General features: G+C 42.7%; 2 protein-coding genes across 9 annotated transcripts in view; one reads left to right on the forward strand and one right to left on the reverse strand.

Annotated features, from left to right (window-relative positions):
• Nucleotides 1–24,127, forward strand: part of LOC116834592 (large ribosomal subunit protein uL15-like) — a 107,815-nt gene that overhangs the window by 54,840 nt on the left and 28,848 nt on the right. The window lies entirely within an intron of this gene.
• DENND2B (DENN domain containing 2B) overlaps nt 1–24,127 on the reverse strand; it is a 315,618-nt gene that overhangs the window by 33,138 nt on the left and 258,353 nt on the right. For all 8 annotated transcript variants that reach the window (XM_075065155.1, XM_075065153.1, XM_075065156.1 and 5 more), the window contains 3 exons: nt 22,657–22,734; nt 17,804–17,944; nt 14,323–14,471 (listed from right to left, as the gene is read on the reverse strand). In XM_075065155.1, the coding sequence (XP_074921256.1) occupies nt 14,323–14,471; nt 17,804–17,944; nt 22,657–22,734 (368 nt within the window). The remainder of the gene's footprint in view (nt 1–14,322; nt 14,472–17,803; nt 17,945–22,656; nt 22,735–24,127) is intronic.

Below are 24,127 nucleotides of genomic sequence, written 5' to 3' on the forward strand. Positions count from 1 at the left end.
AGCAAAGCAAATTCTAACATAAATCTTTTGCAAACTACATTAGAGAGGGGGTGGGACAGGTAACAGAGACCTAGGAAGACTCTAGGGGATGCATCTCCATATTAAAGATGAGGAAAGCTGCAAACTTCTCTATTTTATGCAAAATACCAGTAAGCCTTGGGCTCTAAGCAAGTTGTCAATATGAGATCTTATACAGCTCCCATTGTAGTCAATGGAAAGACTCATTACTTAAGAGAGCTGGACATTCCAGCCATGAAATATGTTCCGTCCATGTGTCTTGTAGGAAAGAGAATTTCTTCCACTGCAGGCATTAGTGAGTGAAGTTCTCCTATTGCCTATGCTTAGGGTTGCCAACCCTCCAGGAATTAAAGACGAATCTTTAATTAAAGTTTATGTCATGTAATAAAACCTCCAGGAATACATCCGACCAGAATTGGCGACCCTACTATGCTATGCAGATCAGACTACATGATCACAATAGTTTCTTCAGGCCTTAGAATCTTTGAATTATTATGCATTCTTCTGGTGGACATTGGGTATGGTGCTTCTAAATCTCTTCCTCTTCGATGCAGTTGAGAAGAAAGAATCATAGAATCATAGAAACATAGAATCAAAAGGTTGGAAGGGACCTCATGAGGTCATCTAGTCCAACCCCCTGCTAAAGGCAGGACCACTTTCCCTAAATAATCCCAGCCAGGGTGCGGTCTAGCCGGACCTTTAAATAGCTCTAAAGATGGAGATTCTACCACCTCCCTAGGTAACCCATTCCAATACTTCACCACTCTCCTAGTCAGAAAGTTTTTTCTAATATCCAGCCTCGACTTCCGCAACTGCAACTTCAAACCATTGCTCCTTGTTCTGTCCTCCTCACCACTGAGAACAGCCTAGCTCCCTCCTCCTTGGGAGCATCCCTTCAAGTAGTTGAAGGTTGCTATCAAATCCCCCTTAGTCTTCTCTTCTGCAGGCTAAATAAGCCTAGTTCCTTCAGTCTCTCTTCATAAGTCATGTGCTCTAGTCCTCTAATCATTTTTGTTGCCTCCGCTGGACTCTCTCCAATTGTTCCACGTCCTTTTGTAGTGTGGCGCCCAAAACTGGACACAATATTCCAGATGCGGCCTCACCAGTGCCGAATAGAGGGGAATAATCACATCCCTCGATCTGCTGGCAACACTCCTACTAATACAGCCCAGTATGCTATTAGCCTTTTTGGCTACAAGAGCACACTGTAGGCTCATGTTCAACTTCCATCTACCGTAACCCCAAGATCCTTTTCTTCAGCACTGCTACTTAGCCAAAACAGTCCCCAGCCTGTAGCAGTGCATGGGTTTTTCTGTCCTAAGTGCAGGACTTTTGTTTTTGCACTTGTCCTTGTTGAACTTCATGAGGTTTCTTGTGGCCCACTTCTCCAATTTGTCTAAGTCTCCTGAATCCTATCCTGCCCTGCCTCCAGCGTGTCCACCACTCCCCCCAACTTGGTGTCATCTGCAAATTTACTTAATGTGCAATCTATCCCATCATCAAGATCATTAATGAAGACATTGAATAGAACGGGCCCTAAGACAGACCCTGGGGCACACCACTTGTTACTGGTTGCCAACTAGAGAGAAGTGTGCCATTATATTGATACCTACCCGCTGAGCCCGTTGATTCAACCAGTTTTCTATCCACTTCACAGTCCATTCCTCCAACCATACTTCCTTAGTTTGCTGATGAGAATGCTGTGGGAAACCGTGTCAAAAGCCTTACTAAAGTCAAGGTATATAACATCAACAGCTTTGCCCCCATCCACAAGTCCAGTCATCTCATCATAGAAAGCAATCAGGTTGGTCAGGCATGATTTACCCTTGTGAATCCATGCTGACTGCTTCTGATCACCTTGTTTTCCTCTAAGTCTTTTAGGATGGATTCCTTCAGCACCTGCTCCACGATTTTTCCAGGGATTGAGGTGAGACTGATTGGTCTGTAGTTCCCTGGATCCTCCTTTTTCCCTTTCTTAAAGATAGGTAACTATATTTGCTTTCTTCCAGTCCTCTGGGACCTCTCCTGTTCGCCATGAATTTTCAAAGATAATGGTCAACGACTCTGCAATCACATCAGCTAACTCCTTCAGCACCCTCGGATGCAGTTTCGTCGGTCCCATAGACTTGTGCACGTCTAACGTCTTTAAGTAGTCCCTGACCTGACCTCTATCACAGTGGGCTGCTCTCCTCCTCTCCTCTCTGTGTTCCCCAGTGTAGTAGTCTGGGAGTTGATCCTGCCCGTAAAGACTGAAGTGAAGAAGGAATTGAGTACTTCAGCCTTTTCCATATCTTCCACCACTAGGATACCTGCCTCATTGAGTAAGGGACCTACACCATCCCTAATCCTCTTCTTGTTGCTTACATACTTGTAAAACCCTTCCTATTATCCTTCACATCCCTTGCTAGTTTCAATTCAAATTGCCCTTTGGCCTTTCTGATTCTATCCCTGCAGGCCCGAGCAATAATCTTATATGCCTCCCCAGTCATCTGTCCAAGCTTCCATTTTTGTAAGCTTTCTTCTTTTGCTTCAGCTCACCACTGAGTTCCCTGCTAAGCCATGCTGGGCACTTTCTACGCTTGCTGTTCTTTCTGCACATCGTATGGTATTTTCCTGTGCTCTTAGCATGGTTTCTTTAAAAAAACTGCCAGCTCTCCTGGACACCCATCCCCTTCAGTTCAGCTTCCCAGGGAATCCTGCCCATCATTTCTCTAAGGGAGCTGAAATCCACTTTTCTGAAATCCAGGGTTTGCGTTCTGCTTCTCTCCTTCCTTCCTTTGACCAGGGTTCTGAACTCTACCATGTCATGATCACTGCTGCCCAGGTTGCCGTTCATCCTTACTTCCCTGATCAACTCTTCTCTGTTTGTGAGCAGGAGGTCGAGAGGTGCAAGGCCCCTCGTTGGTTCCCCCAGCATTTGTACCAGGAAGTTGTCCTCAGCGATCTCCAAAAACTTCCTGGATTGCCTGTGCACTGCTGTATTTCTCTCCCCAGCAGATATCAGGATAATTGAAATTCCCCCATGAGAACCAGGGCCTGTGATCTACAGACTTCTGCTAGTTGTCTGTAAAAAGCCTCATCCACCTCTTCTTTCTGGTCTGGTGGTCTGTAGCAGACACCCACCATAACATCCCCCTTGTGACATTCCCCTCTAAATTTAATCCAAAGACTTTCAACTGGCTCATTTCCAGTTTCATAGTGGAGCTCTGAGAGAAAGAGAGAAAGAAAGAAAGAGAAAATTTGCTCCAAGACAGTTAAGAATGGTCAACTTCTGGCTTAATATCAGATCAAGCCTGACAGATACAAAGAGAGGATTTATTTGTGTTCTGAGTCTGTCTCCTTTAATCTGCTCTCTGAACTGAGAGTGCAAAATGATGTTCAGCTACGCTTGGTGATCAGCCACAGCAAATGCTCCCTAGAAAGCAGGTTTCTGGATGCATTTGCTTTTCCATGGTCAGATTAACTATTGTCATGCTTGCCTCATCATTTTTTATTAGAATGGAAAAGTAAAAGGAAATGTTCAGTATTGGCCAGTGGCCAAACTGTCCAATGATCCTGGTGTGAATACAGAATCACAGATTATTAGGGTTGGAAGGGACCTCAAGAGATCATCTAGTCCAACCCCCTGCTCAAAGCAGGACCAATCCCCAAATGGTCCCTCCAGGATTGAACTCACCAACCCTGGGTTTAGCAGGCCAATGCTCAAACCACTGAGCTATCCCTCCCCCCCATTTCCCTTTGCTCTAACAGAAAAAGGGACACATACAATATTGTTTATCTGCAATAGCCAGGTTGACGTGTTGTTGTTTTTTTACACCTCCTTATCCACTCTGAAAATACAACCTGACTATTGTAAATGAACACTAGGTAACTGAACACTATCAAGCTCAGTAATTTGTGGCTGAAATAGAGAATATTTTTTAGAAAGACAACCAGTCTCAACTGACAGACTTCAGATGATGATGAATTAACCACTCCCTCTTGGTAATTTGTAAATTACCCACAGTTAAAAAATGTTTCTTATTTCCAATTTGATTTTTTTCTAATATCAACCTGGATGTTATGATTTTTGTCTGCTAGATTAAAATGTCTGCAATGTCTTTTCCCTGGGTAGGTGGTTGTAGCTTGTGATAACATTGCCTCTGAACATGGTGCTTTCTGTAGTATGAATCTTCTAGTTTGGTATCATGGCTACTATACCAATGGATTCAGACATGCAGAAAAGACTATGGGCTTGTCTATATTACCCGCATTATTCATGTAGCTGAAGTTGCATAATTTAGATTGTTCCCCCGTTCCGCCCAGTGTAGACCAGGCCTAAGAAAAAATCAAGACTGAGGATCCACAGGCAATATTTGCATCCTTGCCACCAGCTGACGGCTTGCTAGTAACTAGTCAGCTGACTAATGGAAGCCTGGTCCCACCAGAGGCACTGCCCATGAGTGTCCTGTTTGGAGGAGTACCCAACCACATCTACTGATCCAGCTGCACTATTTAAGCTAGAAGGAGGCACAGGAAGTTGTCTATGCAACTAGGTAAATTCCTGGCTGGTTGTTACATTGGACCCTGCCTTCTCACCTGATTCCTATCTTCCTGACTTGTTCCTGGTCTCTGACTCCAAAGCCAGCTCTGACTTTTGGTTCAGCTCTTGACTCTGACTCCTGGTCTGACCACCCAAACTGTTACCACTCTAGAAAGAGATATTGGAGTTATCATAAAAGCAGCAAAGAGTCCTGTGGCACCTTATAGACTAACAGACGTATTGGAGCATGAGCTTTCGTGGGTGAATACCCACTTTGTTGGATGCATGCAGTGGAAATTTCCAGAGGCAGGTATATATATGCAAGCAAGAATCAGGCTGGAGATAAGAGGTTAATTCAATCAGGGAGGATGAGGCCCTCTTCTAGCAGTTGAGGTGTGAACACCAAGGGAGGAGAAACTGGTTTTGTAGTTGCATTCACAGTCTTTGTTTTAATCCTGAGCTGATGGTGTCAAATTTGCAGACTGAATTGAAGCTCAGCATTTCTCTTTGAAGTCTAGTCCTGAAGTTTTTTTGCTACAGGATGGCTACCTTTAAATCTGCTATGTGTGTGCCAGGGAGGTTGAATGCTCTCCTACAGGTTTTTGGTATATTGCCATTCCTAATATCTCATTTGTCCCATTTATCCTTTTATGTAGGGACTGTCCAGTCTGGCCGATTACGATGTACATAGCAGAGGGGCATTGCTGGCACATGATGGCGTATATTACATTGGTGGACGTGCAGGTGAATGAACCGGTGATGGTGCGGCTGATCTGGTTAGGTCCTGTGATGGTTTCACTGGTGTAGATATGTGGGCAGAGTTGACATCAAAGTTTGTTGCATGGATTGGTTCCTGAATTAGAGTTACTATGGTGCGGTGTGCAGTTACTGGTGAGAATATGCTTCAGGTTGGTGGGTTGTCTGTGGGCGAGGACTGGTCTGCCACCTTAGGTCTGTGAAAGTGTGGGGTCATTGTCCAGGATAGGTTGTAGATCCCTGATGATGCGTTGGAGGGGTTTTAGCTGGGGACTATATGTGATGGCCAGTGGAATTCTGTTGGTTTCTTTCTTGGGCTTGGAGTTATCATAGATAGTTCTCTGAAAACAACTGCTCAGTGTGCAGTGGCCATCAAAAAAGCTAACAGAATGTCAGGAGCCATCAGGAAAAGAATAGATAATAAAACAGAAAATAATATAATGCTACTAAATCAATCCATGGTACACCCACACTTTGAATACTGCATGCAGTTCTAGCTGCCCCATCTCAAAAAGACATATTAATGCTGAAAATGATGCCAAGAAAGGCCACAAAAATTATTAGGGGTATGAAACAGCTCCCATTGAAGGAGAGATTAAAAAGACTGGGACTGTTCAGCTTAGAAAGGAGATGACTGAGGGAGAATATAGTACAGGTCTATAAAATCATGAATGGTATGGAGAAAGGGAATAGGTAAGTGTTATTTACCCCTTCACAGAACACAAGAACCGGGGGTTACTCAACTAAATTAATATGCAGCAGATTTAAAACAATCATCCGTCAACCTGTGGAACTCATTGCCAGGGGATGTTGTGAAGGCCAAGAGTATAACCGGGTTAAAAAAGAAATAAGATAAATTCATGGAGGATACGCCAAACAATGGCTATTAGCCATGATGGTCAGGGACATAACTCTATGTTCCTGGTATCCCTAAACCTCCAACTGCCAGAAGCTGGGACTGGATGACAGGGGCTCAGTCACTCAAAATTACTTTGTTCTGTTCGTTCCCTCAGAAGCATCAGGCACTGGCTATTGTCAGAAGACTGGATGCTGGGTTAGATGAACCATTGATCTGAGTCAGTATGGCTGTGCTTATGTTCTTAAGCCTAAGCCATGACAAAAACTTTCTGACCATTCCAAGCGTAAGAAGGCTGAACGTAAACCAGATATCACCGAAGGTATGTCTAGACTTGGAGCCAGAAGTGTGATTCCGAGTTCAGGAAGACATACTCATGCAAGCTCTCATTGAGTTAACACACTAAAAATACTAGTGCAGACAGGGTAGCATATGCAGCAGGGTGCAGCGGCATAGGCTAGCCTTGCCAAGTACATACCCATGGGATTCAGCAGGGTTTGTACTTGGCACAGCTAGCCTGTGTCACCGCGAGCCACTGCCGTGCTACTTTGGCTTCAGAACTATTTTTAGCATGCTAAGTCAATGAGAGCTAGCGCAAGCACATCTATGCAAGCTGAGAATCACACCCCCAGCACCAAGTGCAGGCAAATCCTGGGGCTGAAGAAAGCACACCACTCTACAGTATTTGTTTGGAGAGCCCTAGCCCTCCATACAGGAGTGCACAGTGATTCCTGATTGCCCCATAAAGCCTTCTGTGGGATTTTCCCTCCCAAATATTTGCACATTTACAGTCCTCAGCAATGTTCCTGTCTGGATCTTGTGACGTGTGTGTGTGTGTGCGCACGCGCATGTAATTAAGTGTCTCTGTCTGTAATTAAAAGGTCAAAATAAGTCTTCCCCTGGATTTTTCTGGAACGTAAAATCCTTCCCTATATTCAAAATACAGTGAGGGGTGCTAAAGGTTTACGTCCAGAACTGCCCAGAATTATCCCATTGGTTGGGTGCCTAGCTCCTGTCTACAAATATGCCTGTTTTGCATTTGTGTACAGTGCAGAGAAAAGATTTAATAGGATTACAACATACATGTGATACAGCGTAAATTAATATTGCAGTAGGCTTCCTCTCCTCTACTATATGGGTGCCAGGTGGGTGCGCTTTGAGAGGTAGGGAGAACAGACATTGAAACATGGTATTCTTTTGGAAGGTCGGAGCCACCTGTCAGGTGACCATCTAGAAACCACCTGAAGTATGGGTCTAGTGCACACCAGCAGGATTCAACCGGCCAGTTAGTGCTCCACACGCTGGTGCACCCTAGAATTTACAACTGGTGCACACTAACGCACTGTGTAGACAAGTCCTTAGATCTAAGGGAGGAGCAGAGGACATCAACTGAAATAAATGGAAAGACTGCCATTGACTTCAGTGGACTTTAGATCAGATTCGTGCAGCATGACATGGAAACAATCTGTGCAACCAATACTTTAAGATATAAGCAATTATAACGGGGGTGAATGATTAGTTTGTAAAGCTGGAAAAGTAACAAAGGGACATTAACACACGCGAAGGTTTTCTTTCTTTCTTTCCTCCAAAGGTTAAGAAAAAGGGTGTGTGGAGGGTTCTTCTCCCAAGCCTGGATATATCACCGCTGCAAAATGTCCACATGAGGTTGTCTCCAATACAAAGCTTAAAGACACAAAGATAAATATCTTTTCTCTACTGTTTGCCTGTATTCAATTTTCTTTTGCTACCTCCCTGCCTGTAGCACCAATGATGTCCTGCAAGCCCAAGAATCCATTTATCGTCCATCTGTTGCCTGCTTTTTTCAAAACCTCACTACCATGTCCCAAGGGCTTTGCTCCTATCAGCTACAGAGGGAGAAGTACTCAGCCCATCTGGGGTGTATCAGGGCCAGTGCTAGGCAGAGCTCTGGGAGCACAAACAGGCGCTCACAACTTTAAGGGCAGTGGGATGGGAAGTAATTTGATTTGAAGGAGAACGGTGAGGGTGGACATGGCACAAGCAGATAGCCTATCTAATTGTAGCTTTCAGCAGATATTTGAGCAACTGGAGCTTAGATTCCCTTTCTGTAGGTATTTGTGTTAGTAAAGCTTGACCACTTGAATATCTGTGGAATGCAAACACCAAGAATTGCTGGCATATTTGAATTGAAATTCATTTTCAAATGTGAGCAAACTGCTGCAGAAATTTATTTCCACTATTTGTTCAGCTGCAAGCAGCAAAACAGTTTAATTTATAAACCAATAACCTATTTTTAAAAACCCTAAATGCTAACATGCATAACTAACCAAGGCAACCACTTAATGTTGTTAAAATTCTCACCCTCTTTTCTTCATTGTTAATGCCATCCCTTGTTATGATGTAAATTGTAAGCTCTTCAGGGCAGAGATGAGTATTATTTGTCTGCTAAGCACCATACATACTTGGGGAACTCTGTAAACAATCAATAACAATTGAGTTCCTCTCATTACACCAGGCTTTTCCAACTTGTATAATGTGTAAAATCTGTTGCTGTTTGGAGACCGATTAAATAGCCAGCCACAAAAGGCTTCATTGTTTGAAGCCTGAACCCTCTTTTTTAACCTAGATTTTTCCTTATGAAGAAATCAAACCCTTATAAAATCTCTTTAATTTCCTGCTCTGGTTCTTGGGCCTACTGACTGGATCTATAAGATGTGTCAATTTTATATTTTTTTACACATTACTGGTAACCTCTTTCAGCTTTACCAGTGGTGCCCATAAACCAAACTCACATCAGACACGACTAGGGTCCAAACCATGCAGTTATTAGCTCAGAGTGTTTCATCTTAGACTGCATCCCAGTCTAAAATCTCAGTAACTATTGAATTTAAATCCACTTCTTACTGTCTCTCTCTCCAGGCCTTTGTTGAAGGTCTCTATTATTATTTATACATAGAGCCTAGAGGCCCTAAGCGAGACCAGAGCCCATTGTGCTAGTAAGAGTCTGTCCCTGCCCCAGAGAGCTTACAATCTAAATAGACAAGACAGACACAGAGTGGCAGGGAAAACAGAGGGGTGAAGTTACTCAAATAAGGTCACAGAACAGGCTTGTGGCAGAGCCAGGAATTAAACGCAGGCCCCCTGACTCTCAGTCCAAGGTCTTATCCACGCTACCTCTGGCTCATTTTTTGAGTACTTAGAAGTTGCACAAAATAAAGTAACAGCGAAAATCTTTGCTTTGTAATGGGTGGAGTGGCACAGCTGTGAGGGCATCAATTCCCCCAGCAATCAACAGCAGTCAATGGATCTGTCCATCCTCATTAATGTGGCAGCCATCCAAATTCTTAGGTCTTCATGGTCCAGATGAGTGACACTTGGCTTCCTCTGCAGCATTGGGAACTGGTCACTTGTTAGCAGGGGCAGCTCTATGTATTTTGCTGCCCTAAGCACGGCAGTCAGGCGGCTTTTGGTGGCATGCCTGTGGGAGGTCTGCTGGTAACGTGGATTTGGTGGCATGCCTGCGGGAAGTCTGCCAGTCCTGTGCCTTTGGCATACCCACCACTGAATTGCCACTGAAGCTGCGGGACCGGTGGCCCTCCCACAGACACAATGCCGAAGGCAGCCTGACTGCCGCCCTCATGGCAATCGGCATACCACCCCCCCTCCACACACAGCTGGCTTGCTGCCCCAGGCACGTGTTTGCTGCGCTGGTGCCTGGAGCCGCCCCTGCTTGCTAGGGTTATCTGGATATATGTCACTCAATAAATCACCTCATTGCAAGGCCCTTGGGCATTAGTGCACCTCGGTCCCTTCTGTTTTCTGCCTGTGGCATACAATAGTTTAGTTTCCCAAGGGCTGTAACACTTTGGCTTAGTGAGCAGGTGCTAGATGATGTTTAATGAGCTCTAATGGACAGGAGGTCAGTCTAGATAACTTGGTGGTTCCCTTTGGCCTTAAACTCTATGAGTCTAATATATGCCAAAAACCAAAAATGAGGTATATAACAAAATCAACAATCCATAACAGAACAGGGAGCACAGATTGCATTTTGACCAGTAATTTACATAGACAGAGTTACTACTAGGCTTGTGTGTAACAGAGGTAAATATAAATCCAAACAATACTGAGAGGATCTTTTTCATTTCTAATTTCTGTTTGGCCATGTCCTCCCGGTTCTGCATGAAATATGCCCAGGGGAGAAAGTAATATTAAATTCTTACCGGTACAGGGGCCTGGTTCCAGGGCCCCAGAAGGGGCGGGGCCCGATCAGCCTCCCCCAGGCTGCACTGCTTGGCCCACACCACCCGGGGCTCCGGCGGCGATTTAAAAGGGCCCGGTGCTCTGGCCACTACCGCGGTAGCGGTGGGCCCTTTTAAATCACCAGCCCCCGGGGCAGCTGCCCCTCCCCCCCACTGCAGGGCCAAAGATGGGAGTGGGGAGGAAGGGGCAGTGACATTTAAGGAGGGTCCTTTGCCGCGGTAGCACTTTCATGTTGGCTGAATAAGGGCTGGTACAGGTCTACTTTCACCCCTGAATATGCCAAAAGGAAACACAGCAGCTTTTTGTCCAGTGAAAACCTCTGTAAGGCAGGGCTCTCTTTTCCCCTCTGTGTTGTGGGGCTGATAGGATTGACGGGGCCTTCATGTAACAGCCATAACACGCAAGGAGGCTGAGCTTCCACTGGAAACTCCAGACTAAACCCATAGCTCTCTTGCAATCCGTGCAAAATCTGGCTACTACACCCAGTCCTTAGCTACACCAGCACTGACAGCATGGATGTCTTCCACGCCAAGCTGCCACTGTCTCCCTCAGAGGAGACTTCAATGTGTCTGTCCCCCTAGGTAATATGCAAAGGTATTTTGCCACATTTGTTAGGCCAGTCTTCCAGAAAAAGCATGCCACAGAGAGGCTGCTTCCCAGTGTGGATCAGCATTCACATCACCCTCCCGTCAGTACCCAGCCCAAGATGAGAAAGCTAATGATCCCAGCAGCGGATCTAATTCAGTGATAAATCCTTGTCATGTGCTGTGTGAGACATTTTTTGCATATGTTTAGAAGAACAATCTCAACCCCTCATAATTAGGCCATGCCTCCATCAAATGCCTCCCTGTTGTGGATTTAGTGCTCAATCCTGCAAGATGCACCTGAAGTCAATGGGTTGAGGGTTCTCAGCGGTTTGCATAGGGGTCCTGGGGAGCTACAGAATGATGACAGTACTTCGCTGAACCTTGTACCCTCTATTTGCTCCAGCGCTATTCTGTGCAAATTGTGCTCCCCCCGCAGCGTTATGTAATGGAGGGGGCCATGGGGCCATGTCATTCTGAGAAGTACGAATGCAGTGGTGCATATGGGGTCCACTAATATTGTTATATAACCAGCAAAACAAAATGGTTTAGTAACAGTATAATTAATCACACTGTAGAGAAACAGCCAGAACTAACATAAAATACATTTTGAAAGCCACCTGACACTGATATCAATGATGCAATTTACGGCCTTTGAAAAGACTGGAGAAACCCTGGATTAGCGGAACAATCTTCACCATGGGTTTGCATGAAATTAAATGATTCTCAATGGTCAGTCAGACAAAGGGTTACCGACGGGATGAGTGATCTAATAAAATCTTCATGTTGTTTTAGACAGCACGACATACCGCTAAGGAAGGCATGTTATAACCTGAAAAGGGTCCACAGCTTTAAGAAATTATCCCCCAAAGGTTGTAAAGCTTTTACTATGCAAAGTATTTTTGCTATTATATACACTGGCGACCACTAAGTGCAGCTATTATTCCTGGCAATCATTCAGAGAGGGACAGGGCTGATAAAGCACTTAGCAGAGTTTGTTTGGCTAGATCTATCTGTCTTTTCAACCACCCGTACATTCCTTTAGGTCCTTTTAAGGGATTCTGGATGTTCCTGAGTGTAATAAATGGAGGTCTTTATTTTTATTTGCCATTGTTTATTATTTAGCATGCTATGGTTGAACATATCTCTCAAAGTGTTTACATGTGTTGGCATTGATCACACTTGCATCTAACAAAAGGCTGGATTGGGTCTTACTCCAGTGGGAGACAATGGGGGAGGGAGGTGCAAGACATCCCCTCTGTCTTGCAGGGCCTATGTAAGAGCCATGCCCAATTGCCATCCCTGAGCTTGGGGAGCACAGAGACTGCTCTGTCCCTATCACCTTAGGGGAGCGCATGCCCCAAAGGAGGCAGGGAGGAGGTAGGACAGGTGCAAGATATGCCCCTGAAGAGGTGTAGCAGGGAGCACCACTCATGGACTGTGCCCAAATGGTACAGCTGAACCTTAAGCAAAGTCTCTGCAAGGAAATGGATTCAGAGTTTGTATGGGCACCTGGGGAAAATATCTCAACCAGCTGCTAGGGGCAATATTAACCTTCTGGTTCTATGAACTGTACATGTACCTGAGTCAACAGAAAGACAGACATAGGGCACTTAGTGACAGGATAAGAGGCAGCATGGTCTGTAGCACCCTCCTGGGAGCAAGGAACACTGGAGTTCAAATCCTAGTGCTATCAGAGACTTTCTTTATGGCCTTGAACAAGTCATTCAATCTCTCCAGACCTCACTTCCCTCCTCTGTAAAATGGGGCTAACAATATTTATCTGCCTCATTGCATTTTTATGAAACTCAACTAACGTTTGTACAATGCTTTGAAGGTGCTAAGTGAAAAGTATTGTCACTATTATTAAAGTTTTAGGAATACTGGGGTATTTTTCTAACCTAAGCATCTTTGCTATTATGTGACTATGCTCCTTAAATTTCATTGTGGAGGGAATGACACAAACATTCTCGCTGTGGGGTAAAATATAGCAAAGTAATACAACATTTTTTATTTATTTATTTATTTATTACATTTCTGTAGATCCTTTCATTCCGGAAGTACTCCATAAATTATGTGCAAAGATCATTGCTGAAATGCACCGACCTCTGGGGCAGAGGGTAGCAGTCCAACAGATTACCAGTGCACAACATAGAGAAGGAAAATTTTGGCTCAGGAGATTGTGGCAAACCTCTTCACATACAAATAAGTGCCATAGATTTTTAATGTCCAAATGACAAGACCTTGTTTTTAACAATCTCCTTTGAAAGGTCTCTTGAGACCGTAAACTGGGCAACACTTTACACAAGAAGGAACAGATAAATTGATCTTAATGGAATTTGAACCTTTGTTTTCAAATAATCTAGGTAATTTAAGGCTTATGCTTACACAACTAAATTAGACCAACACAGCAAAGTCCTCAACTAACCCAGGTGTTAAAAATCCAGGTGTCACTGTTACTACTTGTTAATCTACTGGTAAGGCAGTCTGATATATCCCCAAGGGTATGAGAGTCAGAGGATATCTTTAAGAAACAGCCAATTGTCGCAGCACTAAGCTAACAGAAGTTCTGCATGCCTAGCCATGACAGAATACACAGCTGAGCTCACCTCTGGTCTAGTGACTATGCATGGACGCTGGGAGACAGGAAACCTAGGTTCTATCCTAACTGCTTCTAACTCATTCTGTAACTTTTGACAAATGTCTGCTGATTTTGGGTGCCTCAATTTCTGGAACTCCTCTTAAGGTTACTAAGGCCTGAGATTCAGAGCTCCCATTGACTGCAGGTGCCTGTGCCCATTATATCTGGAAATCAGGCCTGACAGGTCTCAAGCTGGGTACTCAAACTTAGTGAATGCATGAAAATTTGAGCTTCAATTGACACTGTGCCTCAGCTTCTCCATTGTAAAATGATGATGTTACTAATCTTTGTAAAGAGCTTGGAGAGCTAGAGATGAAAAATAACTATGTATGTGCAAAGTGTTGTTTAATTAGGGCCTTCCCCCCTGCTTGAGCCAAGCACAAGGGCAGGACTGTGCTCTTATGATTGCAGAGATTGTTCATGGATAGGTAAATGTTTTTATCCCCATTTTACAGATGGGAAAACTAAAACTGAGACATGTTAAGTGTGTTGCTGCTAGTAACAGAGCTGGTTCTATTCGCCAACTGCAAGCTACAAATAATTTCCACTAGAATCAGCAGGAGTTATTTTAGTGGCTCATCTCATGTCTGTGGAGGGAGAATCTTGACTTCCAGCAATCCCCTTCTCCATCTCTGAATGCCCTTTGTATCATCAGACAATGCTGGCTGCAACAATATGTTATAGTTAAAGTTCCTTTGCCACTTACTTGAGCTTATCTGCTATGAAGATCACACGTCGCTCAAGCAGAAGGGAAGCAAAGATCCTGATGATCTGTCGTACACTGAGGCACTTGAATAAACATTCAAAGTCCACGTGTTCCAGACGTGAGTCCATCGGACGCCGAAGCTCTATCACCTGAATGCATTCAAAGAAATGTAATTTAGTTTAACTGGTCAGGCTTCACTAGCTCTTCAGATGCCTTTCACCCATGCACAAGCCACATGGCACTAACTGCCTCATTCCCTGTGCTGAGGAGATAGGGGACTTTCACTCTCACTCTCTCCTTTGCAGAGAGACTAAAAGGAGATGCATGCTCCAGAGCAGCATTCTGTTGCACACCTCCTCACCAGGTTATGCTTGCAAATCTTACCTGCCTCCCAAAAAGAAACTCTCTGTGCATTAAATCAGCCCTCATTTGCTAGGATGAAATAGTCCTGCTTTATAAACATCCACTTTGAAAATGGGCAGCTCGACTGTGTCAGCAGCATACAGCAAAAACCGGAACCTGTAACTGTTTCCGGGGAGTGAGGATCATGGGTTGAATGGCAACATCTGACAAGTTCCACTCTGTCCTCGTTTCCATGCTGCACCCATCCCCTCGCATCTGAGCCCCTTTCCTCAGATTTATTAGGTTGATTTCTTCATCTAAGATTTTAACCTGTGGAATTGCATGATCCCTTTAACATCCAGCCCTGTGTGAGCCAGGTTTAGGCTGGGACTTCAAAGATGGTCGATAGAAAAACAGAGAAGGGTAAAAACACATAGAAGAGTGCAAAGGAGGGAGAGAAAGAGATAGAAGGGCAGGGCAGCAGCTGATGACCTACTGACATTTGGAGGAACTAGGGTAATGTCATTGGAAATGGACAGCTGCAAAATACTGCATATGACCAGACTTTACCAAAGAACACCCCATTCCTTATACTCTACATAATATAGGTATTATTTTTTGTCAGATTAAGGCCTAGTTGAAATCTCAGAGAACACATCCCCAGGACCATAATCATCTCTTATACTATCCATCCTCCTGTGTATCCTAAAGCCACCGCCAACATATTGGTATAAAGTATTTTTATGCTTTCATACCTACAGTTCCAGATTCTATTAACATTATGGTATTTGTTTAAAACTTAATTAGCCCTTGTGAAATTGCTCCAAAACAACACTGCAGTTAGCAGCAGAGTGCAGGAGAGTGGAAACAAAATGGATTGATACCAGTTCTTTCGTGATGCCGTTGAGCTCAGAGACAGGACAGGAACAGTTAGGATGACCAGATGTCCCGATTTTATAGGGACAGTCCCAATTTTTGGGTCTTTTTCTTATATAGGCTCCTATTACCCCCCATACCCTGTCCCGATTTTTCACACTTGCTGTCTGGTCACCCTAGGAACAGTCAGAAGAAAATCACTGTTGCATCCAGATTGTTTAGAGTCACATTTTGTGATCAGATTTTTTTAAGAAACCCAAAATATGCAAACAAATATTTTCCCACTGTAATACCACATATCCACCACCCTACCACTGCTGCAAAAATCAGCAAAAATACCATTGTTGAATGATTGTGTTTTCCTGACTGATACTACCGGTGGGGTAAATGCTAGCTCCCACTGCTTTAAGTTTCATAAAGGTGACCAGTACTAAGAGTTAAAACATTTCTCAGCATGGAGGCTGAAGGCTTGTTAAGTCATGTTAATGTGCCAAATCACTGGGAACTAGTTACTAAGGGCTAGTCTACGCTGGCAATGTTAAAGCATTGCTGTGGTACTCCCAGGGCTCTAAAAAAACCACCTCTATGAGGGGAGTAGCTCCCAGCACTGGGAACACGGTTTCTAGTACGGGTGCACTGTCTACACTGACGCTTTACAGCACTGAAACTTGCTGCACTCAGAGGTGTGTTTTTTCACACCCATGAGTGAGAAAGTTGCAGAGCTGTAAAGTGCCAGTGTAGACAAGCCCTTAGTTTCCAACACTGTAATCTTGCTGTGGGATGCACTGCAAGTCACAACAGTTTTTATAAACACCACAGACATTTTCCGTGCTTGGCGAAGTCTTCTACTTCTATCTGCTCTTCATGCAAGAATACAAGGTTTGTTTCCTAGTTAGTTGCTGTTTGCGTCTATGCCAGAAGCATTATAGTGGAAGGCCAAATTCTGTTCTCAAGTAAGCCAGTGCAATTTCACCTAAATCTAAAAAAATTCTAATCACCTACACTTGTGTAACTGAGAACAAAGCTGAGCCTAATTAAAGTCTTTTTGATCTGCTGCCTGCTTTACTGTACTTGTTTGTTTCCATGTATTAAGGTTAGCATTATCAGTATTTTTGCATGGAAGGGATCTGGCGCATGAGCTAAATGGGGCAGTACTACAGATCTAGTTATCATATACATTGGCATCTAGAAAGCACCATGAAATCTTGCCTTTATTCCTAAAGTCAGACCCCCAGAATTCCTTATGCTTTCCACAGTATGAGCATTGAAGACTTCAAATGTGCCTTACCCTTTTCATTTCAGCCCAAAAGACATTATGGTGCAAACTGTAACACCACTGAAGTTACTGGCTTTAGGTCACTAGAAAATGTGATCGATTTAAAAACAGGCAGAAAACTTGACAGTAAAATAGAACTCTAAGAAGAAAATCACTTTCTTTTTTCTATGCCATTCATTCAGATAAATTCTATTCTCCATAATTCTACAGTTAGTCCATCCAAATAAATGAGTGGAGTTATTATGGATACACCAAGAGTACACAGCAGAATTTGACACACCAAATGGGTCTAGTTAAAAATGACTTTTTAGCCAACATACTATCATTGATATTCTCTAGTAGCCCACATAATCTACAATACTAGGTTTCTATTGGACTTTTACATCTTGCATTTTTAACTGGGTTTCCGTAACAAATACACGCACACACACACATTCTTTAAAAATTCATAAGATGTTTTATGAAGTCTGCTGTTCCAAATACAGGCCATTGCTTTGGGGGTCAGGTAAATGACTATTTCAAAACACTGATGTTTAAAATTGTCACCAAATGCTGCTGGTAAATTATTTAGCCAATTCCATATCTCTGAACAACGACGGTTGTAATAACTTCTAAGTTCCTGATCTGGTGGTATACAGTCATAATGGAAAACACCTTATGGATGACTTCTAGCTTGCTAATACTGCAGTAAAGTTCAGCCACATCATAGCTCTTCTGTAAAATACACAAGAACTTGGAGTATGTTGGAATTTTATTATTAAATTTCCAGAGAACTAATGAACATATTAAAATATCTACTCTTCATAAAACTGGTTTATAATCATCAAAGGGAATTATTGTTAATGGTAATTATGCTGCTGTTTTCCAGAACTCTCCTACAAAATTTCATGGTTCCCCCATCTTCATCTTTCTTTCTTTGGGTTCTTTTTATTATTTGTGGAGTAGAGGTGTTAGGTTTGGGGTTTCAGGTTTGCAGTAGCCTTTTACCTCATTTCCAGCTCCAGGCAGAAAAGTCTTGACTTTGATTGTCTTTCCAGGTGCAGGAAAAGGAGACTCCATCAGACTCCTCATAAATGGATAAACCAGGGCAGCAGAGATGCCCCTTCTCCTTTCAACCTCATCCAGGATCTGATCCATCACAGTCCGATGTGAAAGAGAGAACATATCAGAACAACAACAACATACATCTCTAAAGCATCTTCAGTCCCCAACATGTACCAGACTACATGCCTAATGCTCCCCTTATGTGCACGTGTTCAACACCATTAATGTCACAGCAGAATCACAGGGGTTGCATGAGTGTAACTGAAGGCTGAATATGTAGAGAGATCGAGATCATTTAATCTATTGATAAAATGCAGCCACCTCTGGGATGGAGCACAGAAGGCATTCTGCGCCAGCCACACTTCAAAGCAGTTTTTAGAAAAGTAAGGAAGGAATAACTTATCCACTGGTAACTGCAGGGAGACTTCACAGACCCAAAATGTGATTGGTAGAATTGGACTTTGGCTAGGACATCAGGGTTGACATCTTTGCTCTTAGGAAAAGTGAAATGGGATTCTGTGACATACAGCGTTTCCTGCTTCAGATTCTGAAATGAGGAGACAGTGATCGCTTCACAATCCCTATGTTCGAAACACAGCTGATCCCGAGTGGGTTTTGTGAAGCGTGCCCTACTCTTTACTTTGGATGTCTGCACTAAATGTCATTTTCCATTTGCCATGACACAGAATAAACAATTTAGCTGTATACTGAACAGATGGAACTTGGGTAGATTCAGAGAATTGTTTTTTTCCTTCTTCTTCTTCTCATTTTATTCACACAGGCCGACATAAATTAGACCACAGCAAAGTTTTCCCATATTAAATAGAACATGATGCTGATAAACCTAAAGAAGAGGGGAAAGCAAGCTTTAAAGCAGTTAGTGGTTTGACCTGAAGACTGATCTTTTAACCACTACTCATGAGCAATGGGCCACGCAATAGTTAGTCTGTCAAAGCCAGGCACTTTCCGTTGTTGCTGTTGGAAATGCTTTCCATTGAAACAGCATCTGAAACGATACTTAACTATGAGCTGGAGTGTTACAATAATAGCTTAATGACACCAAAAGCCAACAAAGGCACTAACTGGAGCATTGGCTCCCCTCCCTCTCTGCAGCACTAATGGTGCGCATCTAACAAGTACTGAGTACTTGCAGCTCCCATTGAAGTCAATGAGAGTGGGGGGTGATCATAAAAGTTTATATTAATTTCATTCTGAAGGTAACTTGCTTGGGTGACAACCGCTCACACCAGATTAGAGAAGCTCCTTACTGAAGGCCAGTCCAGTGGCTAAGTAGTATTGATGTAATACTATTCCTTCTGTTCCCTTGGCTACATCTACACTTAAACCGCTAGAGTGGCACAGCTGTAGACCTTCTGTGTAGACACTCACTACAGCAATGGGAGACGTTTTCCCATTGCTGAAGTTAAGCCACCTCCCTGAAAGATGGTAACAAGGTGACGGAAGAATTCATCTGCTGACCTAGCACTGTCTACACTAGGGGTTAGGTTGCCTTAACTACATTGTTCAGAAGCGTGGATTTTTCACATCGCTGAACAACATTCCTGGGTCAACTTAACTTTTTAGTGTAGACCCAGCTGTAGTATCTCCTAGGCAGCCTTTGTGCTGCTGCAAACACTGGTCTCCTTTTTTGTAGGTGCTAAGTGATTCTTTACATTGTTGGCATTATATGCTAAATATAAATTAAATGAATCACATACTTTTAAATTAGGTACAGTCAACTGAAAGCTGTTGGGGGGAGCGACTGTGTCATGTTATGGGTTTGGACAATGCCTAGTCTAGTGGGGCACTGACCTTGTCAGCACAATAAAATAATATATTTTTAAAATAAAGAAAGTTTGGACAAAGACATCTCATGAGTCTAAAAATGGACAAAAACATCTGCCAAGACCATGACTCCATGCACTGGCTGAGCTTGGAAGTGAGGAAATCTGTGGTTCTCAAATCTGTCTTTAAATAGATATCGCCACAGTGCACAAAGAGGGATCCAAAGGGAATTAAAATAATGCAGATAATCAAAAGCAAAGGGCTTTTTCTGCTTCTCAGCTACGTAATGTACAAAATTTAATATCTCAGTAGTCTCTCCCATCACGTTTTTATATGAAGGTTGCAGTTTCCTGTTTTGTCTACTTATGCTAAGTGTACCATCATGATAACTTTCCTCCTTCCCATTAGTTTTACCAATTGGGGCACCTTGGTTTCGCTTTTACAAACTAAGAACAAAGGATGTTCTCATTGTCTCTTAAGAATCTTAATCTGCACCAAAAACAAATCTGTTTTACAAACTGGTACTCCAAACTGACTCCCCCACCCATTTAAGAGCTGATTCAGGGCTGTAGTACTCAGTCTTGCCAGGTGCTGAATACCTTCAATTCGAACTCACATTAGTGGGAGTTGAGTCTGTGATCCTCAACTAAGACTAGTTATTTCTGTGTGAACCAGACACAATGGCCCAGGGATCACATTAGCAGGAAGAAATGAGTAGCTCTTTCCTAACAGTGGGCCCGGCCTACAAATTCAATAGGAGTTCTACCCACACCAGGAATAAGAACTTCTGGATTAGGCCAAATGCCCCTAATGTCATCAGTGTTTACCTTCTTCCTTTCCATGATCACCTGGGAATCACTCCTATTGAAGCAACAAAGAGTCCTGTGGCACCTTATAGACTAACAGATGTATTGGAGCATGAGCTTTCGTGGGTGACATGCATCCGACGAAGTGGGTATTCACCCACGAGAGCTCATGCTCCAATACGTCTGTTAGCCTATAAGGTGCCACAGGACTTTTTGCTGCTTTTACAGATCCTGACTAACATGGCTACCCCTCTGATACTTGACTCCTATTGAAGCCAATGGAACTCTACCAGTGTAAAACTAGTACAAGTGAGAAAAAAACAACAGATCCTTACTACAATTAACTATATGGCTGATAAGGAGGAAACTGACATTTGGGGTAAACTTTTCAGCCAGCCACTAAGTAAGCACATTAAAATGATATGCAAGCTCATATAAATGAAATTATTTGCATATGTCAATCAGGTAATTTCATATCTGACTAGCTAATTTGCATCAAATGCTCATTTACGTGAGCAAATGCAAGGTTTGAGCACCAATGTGCAAACAGAGTTTTTGTAATTCTGGCCCATCTCTGGTATTTTCTGGCATAAACTGTCCACTCTGTGGACCTGCGCACACTTCATGTCTTCATCTTGACTGATATTTTTGGCTAGTGTGCTGGCAGCAAGGTATTGTAATGTTCAATTTTGTAATATCTGCTTTATCTTTCCCCCCCAAAAAACCTCAGAGAACTAAGCTATCATCAAAGTTAGATAGCAACATCAAAGAGAAGGAAGAGTGTCATGACATCTCTGTATCATTAGCTTCCACAATCTTTTTGTTACCTCTATTCACCATGTTCCAGCATGGTGTTTCTGCATCAGTTGCAATCATCTTATTTAGACACCGGTTATGTCAAGAGGCTATTGGAACAACCCTTTGGTTTGACCATTTATATGACATCATAAGTAGGACTGGTATTAACTACTTTCATCTGATTTTTTAAAGCTTGATTCATATTAATCAAAGTTTTATCATGAGAAGCTCAAAACATGCTTATATGGAAGATAACATTCTGTATGATCAGATCATGTGAATTACAGAAAATGTCATGATTTTATCAAACCCAAAACCTAACCTCACAACCAAAAACTAGCCAATTTTATTCAGTAAATAAAATAAATAAATAAATAAATATGACTTTGGTCTTAAGTTCTGTAAAACTCCCTTGGATCTGACTGCCAAAGTGATAAGTTCCTTGCAAACAGACATATCATTTACTCAACACTGTATTCACATATGAGCTGAAAGGTCTAAATTGTGTCACATGCTACCAGGGATCATATAAGAGGGGGAAAAAAGATATTCACTCAAAGTCAGAAATGTCATTGTCCTCTCACAAATCACACTAAAGTCCTGGTTGGTACAGCTCTATCACAATTAAATGCTCACTAGTCGCACAGGACGTGCCTCTGGATGTTAGAGGCACTATGTTGGCAGCAGCCTGGACATTTCAAACTCTAATCAAGCAAGAAAAATATTTGCGACTGCTTTGTTTTATTTGAATATCTTTTTGTTGAATGTAAAAAGAATGCTTATGGTATTGGAACACACTCTGAGTCAGCTGCTTTGACTATCAAATGCCTCAGCCTTACTTCAGTGTTTAATCAGCCTGAATAAGCTGTTTATTGTCTTACAACTTCTGAACTAGGAACTTTATTACTTAAGTAAACCAGATCAAAGTATGATGCAACTTTGGTGTCACATTTGTTCCTTCTAATTAGATTATTATTGTTAACACAACTTCTTGTGATAGAAGTATCCCACTATAACAGAATCCGCTTATGGAATAATCTTGATTTTTAACCGCATTACTCCAGTGGGGGAGTACTGGCATAAAAGTGGTATTGGCCCATCATTTCAAACATGCATGCCAAGAATTACAGGTCAGCAGAGAATAGTTTTAGAAAACAATGGAAAAAAGCCTTAGGCAACCAATGCATACGAACACCCAGATGTTTTTCAGATCAAGATTTGCTTCAGACACAGAAGCAATAAGACATTCTTTGATGTACCCAATAATAATGAAATGTCTAAATGTAAAATACTGTTGCTGGCCATCAAATTAAAAAATTCTGGGTGTTAAGTTCATTAATATAGACATTTCTCAGTGAGTAGTCAAATTAAGTGAAAATATTGGGGGAAAGGGAAAAGGAAACTTACCTTGGAAAATAAGTCAAAGCAACCCAGCCGGCTGATGACACAATATACTTCAGGTAGGCGTGGACCTTTTCCACTTGGCTGATAACAATGAAAGAGAGACTGAAATTACTTCTTAATTTTGAGCCACAAGAAAATACACTTATATAGCACAATAGCTTGGCTATTGTGCTAAATCTTTTGCTATCCATTTCTCCACCAAAATAGTTACTCTTGAAAAAGCATTATATTCCTTCCATAAGGCAGGAAACTAAAAGGCATCAAGAATGCTTATCCACTTTGGAAATCACAATGCATCGGAGCTGTTCCCCGATATCATTCCAACTCGCAGCCATACAGTATAGTTACAGATGGCTGTAACTCGTGTCTCAGCAATTGCTCCCCTTTATTCCAGAGCCAGCAGGAAGAGTGGGGCTGCACAGGGGCTGGATACTTGCAGGAAAGGATGAGAACGGGAAGGCTAGGGGAAGGTTTAATGGTCATTTTTGTTCCCCAATCACACCATGATGGTCAAAGACTGCTTAACTCAAGACTAGTATGATCAGAGAACTAAACAAAGACGTGCACAACCTAATCCAATAGGGTTGTCATCTAGATCCTCCACATTAGTTGGGGGCTACTTATTTGCACATGTAAAAAACGTGCAAAATCTGAATAAACTAAACAGTTAAAAGTAAAAATTATGCTTGACACACAAAAACAAATGAACAAAAGCTACCTAGAGAATTTGATGTACATTCCCCTCTTGAAGACAACTAGAGATGTATTCGTAATAGGCCTCATCCTCCAATAGTGTAAATTGCCATTGGCTCCATTGAGCTGCCCACAACATATCCTCCACATATGGTGCTGAATTGTGGCATTTAGCCACAGCTCTGCACTGGGGGCAATGTAGAACCACCCCAGCAGGAGCATTGGTAAGAGTCATATTTTAAGAGTGGTGCACTGTCTCTGGAACAGTCTGATGGCACAGGCGAAGAAAAAGAAGCATCCTTCATTGGCCAAAATCTAACTCTTAGGGGTGAGCTATTCTCAAGTACTCAGCATTGAGCTAACTCTGTTCCCGCTGAAGCCAATGGCCGGTGCTCGGAGTCAGCCTAATTCTGCTCCCATTGAACCCACTGGCTCCAATCCGAGTTAGGCTAGTGCTGAGGACTTTGGAAAATCCCATCTGAGTGGGAGTGAGTTCCCTGGGACAGAGACCAAGTCTTCCTTTGTCTCCCAGACTGTGCCAAGCACACTGTCAATATTTAAACAACAAACAGCTGCAACGTACAGGGCATGTGCAGTGACTTTCCATTACATTTTTAACATGCCGAATTCCAGTTCTGCTATCATCTAGTTTGAGGTTGAGCAATTAAACCAATACAGAGATATTTTGCTGATTTCAGGGACAAACAGAAGGCAGCAGAAATTAGAAGAAATCAGGAGTTTCCCTTTTTTTCTTTGTATCTCCCCCACCCCAGTTAAATTT

This window comes from Chelonoidis abingdonii, chromosome 4 (genome assembly GCF_003597395.2).
Source record: "Chelonoidis abingdonii isolate Lonesome George chromosome 4, CheloAbing_2.0, whole genome shotgun sequence".
NCBI lineage: Eukaryota > Metazoa > Chordata > Testudines > Testudinidae > Chelonoidis > Chelonoidis abingdonii.